Raw genomic sequence first — 4,245 nt, 5'->3', positions numbered from 1 at the left:
AATGATGTTTTGAGAGGTAGAACAATATATAAACAAAATGAACTTAGCTTCTTTACAAAATGTCCAATCTAAACCATAAATATTTAATGAAAAACAACCTTATACAAACGGGAACTTTAAAAAAGAATAGAATAATAAATAATTATTCTTGTTCCAAGGTATGACGGTATCTCAAATAAATCAAAATGTTAAACATTTGATTTCCGTAAATAATATTAGATTAAAAGGACAATCATTCATCCCAAAAAAATAATTCTTTATCTATAGATGAAGATCTTTTATCTGTATTCTAGACCAATTAAAACATGATTTACTCTTTATATTGTTTGATTTAGTTCTCCCGATCTTTATACATAGCGTGATAAGAAAAGATTATTTTTTTAAGACAATAAAGAATAACCAATTAGTATAATGCTTGATGGGCTTGTACACATAACATGAAAACGTTCTTCTACTGAATCATTAACCCAACCCAAATATTTCTCTCCTTTTTTCCACTTCGATCGAAAACAATCTGGTGCAACGTTGCGTTAAGATCTCTTCATTCCCAATACTTAGTTTCTCTTTCTACTTTCTTTACCTTCGAAACGACGCCGTACCCAGATCTCACGGTTTGCGTTTTCCTCTGCTTCATTTCTTGATTTATTTAATTATTTAATTATTTTTTTCTTGTTATTATTTTCTGCAATATCGTTGTTCTTTCTGCATGGGATTTATATGTTTCTTGTTCTTGCAGATTTTAATTCCGGATCCATTTTATTTATGTGCACTCGTTCTTATTGTTTTTTTGGGGTAGTTTTTGTTTTTAGTGTTAAATGTTAACTTTGTAATTACTATTTTTATATATCATATATTGGGTAAATTTTGGTTTTTGCTGATACCCTTTTATTATTATGGGTTGTGCATTGTGATAGAATCTATGATCTAGCTTTGTGATCTGTTGCTTGGTTTTATATATGCTGATCTATTGTAATGTGTTTACTTCCTGCTTCACTAATCATGGATCTAATTTGAAAACTTTTGATGAAATCATTTATATGTAAATGGTGTGTGTGTATATGGAGATATGATTTATGACTTGACATTGTAAGCTCGTTTAATCGATGTATGGTTTGGTTGATGCTTTTGTATTCTTATAATTTAATTCTTTAATTAGTTATGGTATCTGATGGTAAATTAGTTTTTGTTCTGTAGATTTGAAATTGGATGTGTCATTGTTGGAACTAGCTTCGATTTTCAGAAGAAAAAATTTGACATCTGCTGTTGTCTTGCATTCAAGGAAATGGAGTTGGTGAGAAAACCCTCGATCTGCTGGGTTTTCGTTTCTGTCATTATCTTTGCTCAAGTAAGCAACAGTTTTTATCTGCCGGGAAGCTACATGCACACTTATTCCAATGGAGATCCTATATACGCTAAAGTTAATTCATTGACATCTATTGAAACCGAGCTTCCTTTTAGCTATTATAGTCTCCCTTACTGCAAGCCCCTTGGTGGGATAAAGAAAAGTGCTGAGAATCTCGGCGAACTCCTTATGGGAGATCAGATTGATAACTCACCCTACCGTTTCAGGATGAATTCTAACGAGACTATCTACCTCTGTACAACAACCCCGCTGAATGAGCACGAGGTAAAGCTACTCAAACAAAGAACGCGTGATCTGTATCAAGTAAATATGATCCTTGACAACTTACCGGTTATGAGGTATGCTACTCAAAATGGGGTTAAAATCCAATGGACTGGATTCCCTATTGGTTACACTCCACCTGATGGTAATGCAGATTACATCATTAACCACCTCAAATTCACAGTTTTTGTTCATGAGTACGAAGGAAGCGGTGTTGAGATCATTGGAACCGGGGAGGAAGGTTTGGGTGTGATTTCGGAAGCTGACAAGAAGAAAGCATCTGGATATGAAATAGTAGGTTTTCAGGTTGTCCCTTGTAGTATTAAATATGATCCTGAAGTCATGACAAAGCTCCACACATATGATAATGTGTCTTCTATAAACTGCCCAAGTGAGCTTGACAAGTATCAAATAATAAGAGAGCAAGAGAGAATATCATTTACATATGAGGTTGAATTTGTTAAGAGTGACATAAGATGGCCATCACGTTGGGATGCTTATTTGAAGATGGAGGGTTCTCGAGTCCATTGGTTCTCAATCCTAAATTCGCTCATGGTTATCTTTTTCCTAGCTGGTATTGTTTTTGTCATCTTTTTAAGAACCGTGAGAAGGGACTTGACAAGGTATGAGGAATTGGACAAAGAGGCACAAGCTCAGATGAACGAGGAGCTTTCTGGATGGAAACTTGTTGTGGGTGATGTATTTAGGGAGCCTGAATGCTCAAAGCTTCTCTGCATTATGGTTGGAGATGGAGTTCAGATTCTTGGAATGGCTGGTGTTACTATTATTTTCGCAGCACTTGGTTTCATGTCGCCAGCTTCCCGAGGAATGCTACTAACAGGGATGATCATTTTATATCTTATCCAGGGAATTGTAGCAGGGTATGTCAGTGTACGTCTCTGGAGGACTATCAAGGGAACTTCAGAAGAGTGGAGATCAATTTCCTGGTTGGCTGCATCCTTTTTTCCGGGAATTGCCTTCGTTATTCTCACAATACTGAATTTTATTCTATGGGGAAGCCACAGTACTGGTGCTATTCCCATTTCCTTGTATTTTGAGCTGTTCTTCCTCTGGTTCTGCATTTCAGTGCCACTTACCCTCATTGGTGGATTTTTGGGGACAAAAGCTCAGCCAATTGAATATCCAGTGCGTACTAATCAGATCCCAAGGGAAATTCCTGCAAGAAAATACCCGTCATGGCTTCTTGTTCTTGGTGCAGGAACACTTCCTTTCGGAACCCTCTTCATTGAGCTTTTCTTCATTCTTTCTAGTATCTGGCTTGGAAGGTTCTATTATGTGTTTGGTTTCCTGTTGGTTGTTCTTCTATTGCTGGTTGTTGTTTGTGCCGAAGTCTCCGTAGTCCTCACCTACATGCATCTCTGTGTCGAAGATTGGCGCTGGTGGTGGAAGGCATTCTTTGCTTCGGGTTCAGTTGCTCTTTATGTCTTCTTGTACTCCGTTAATTACTTGGTTTTTGACCTGCAGAGTTTGAGTGGACCTGTCTCAGCTACCCTTTACCTCGGATATTCACTACTCATTGCAGTTGCAATCATGTTGTCCACTGGCACCATCGGCTTCCTTATGTCATTCTACTTTGTGCATTACCTGTTCTCATCAGTGAAGATAGATTGAGGTTCTTGCAGCTATCTCTCATTGGCTAAGCAAAACATCAATTCATATAAACTTCTGCTGAGAGTTCCACTTACATAGCTTCATTGAATTGCAGAATATTGAGTGGGACAATAGATGCTATTCTGATTGCATTAAATAGTTGTTGTTCGATTTTGTATTGCAATGTGATGTGCAATTTGTTCTTGTTTTTTACCCTTTCCAAGTGGTGTACTTGTTCAAGTATTCAACTAGTTTTCATGCTCATTTTGTTTCAAGTATTTTAGTTTTAATTAAGATTCTTTAGGAAGTTGTAATTGCTCACTCTGTCTTACCTTATTCCCATACGAAAGGAGAATGTTAGATGGATACACTTTCAGATCTCATTGTCATTTTCACTGTGCATCTGGGTGTTAGTATATTTTTTCTGTATTCAAAATTGGGTGTTAGTGTATCTTAGTTCAGTGAAAATTTTCTTAGCTCAAGCTTTTTATCTCTATGATTATGTGCTCATTTTAATGGTGCAAGCTTACTTAACTATGATCGCTCATACTCTAGGAACTAGCAACATAAAGAAAATAAGAATTAATTTTGGTGAAAGTTATCCATCGGTAATGAGAGGTTATCCCTTCACCTTATTGGTAAGGAACTAATCTCTTTGAGAGAAAGACTTATGTTGAGACGTATGTATGTAAAGACCATCAATAAAATCTTGACAACACATTAAAAATTTAATTTAGTTAAAATTTAACCATAAATAATAGTATAAAAAAACTATGAAGCACGGATTCGTCAAACACACTCACGTGTCGGTGTCCGACACGTATCCGACATGGATACGCTTGGATTCGCGAAAGATACATATCCATAGAGTATCCAAAAATTAAAAAAATAAAATAAATAAATATTAAAACACGTATTCGATTCGTTTTCAATAAAATATAGAATATATGAATTCGTATTCAGTAAAGTATATGATATATAGATCCGTTTCTAATAAAACAAGATAAGAT

At 35.7% G+C, this 4,245-nt stretch overlaps 1 protein-coding gene across 2 annotated transcripts; it reads left to right on the top strand.

Annotated features, from left to right (window-relative positions):
• Positions 441 to 3,717, top strand: LOC109360672 (transmembrane 9 superfamily member 12-like). 2 transcript variants are annotated; one of them, XR_002109204.1, is made up of 3 exons: positions 441 to 611; positions 1,195 to 3,308; positions 3,344 to 3,717. XR_002109204.1 is itself a non-coding variant. In XM_019605715.1 (2 exons), exon 2 carries the CDS (start codon positions 1,283 to 1,285, stop codon positions 3,254 to 3,256), a length of 1,974 nt encoding a protein of 657 aa, XP_019461260.1. In that variant the 5' UTR covers positions 442 to 611; positions 1,195 to 1,282; the 3' UTR covers positions 3,257 to 3,717. The 2 variants fall into 2 exon arrangements, 1 of the variants encoding a protein (XP_019461260.1); XM_019605715.1 differs by having other exon boundaries at positions 442 to 611; positions 1,195 to 3,717.

This window comes from Lupinus angustifolius, chromosome LG11, assembly GCF_001865875.1.
Source record: "Lupinus angustifolius cultivar Tanjil chromosome LG11, LupAngTanjil_v1.0, whole genome shotgun sequence".
Classification (NCBI taxonomy): domain Eukaryota; kingdom Viridiplantae; phylum Streptophyta; class Magnoliopsida; order Fabales; family Fabaceae; genus Lupinus; species Lupinus angustifolius.
This window is presented reverse-complemented; position numbering and strand designations above follow the sequence as displayed.

Bases quoted from the DNA above. Each gene is read 5' to 3' on its own strand.
- LOC109360672 (XM_019605715.1), top strand. From the start codon at position 1,283: ATGGAGTTGGTGAGAAAACCCTCGATCTGCTGGGTTTTCGTTTCTGTC.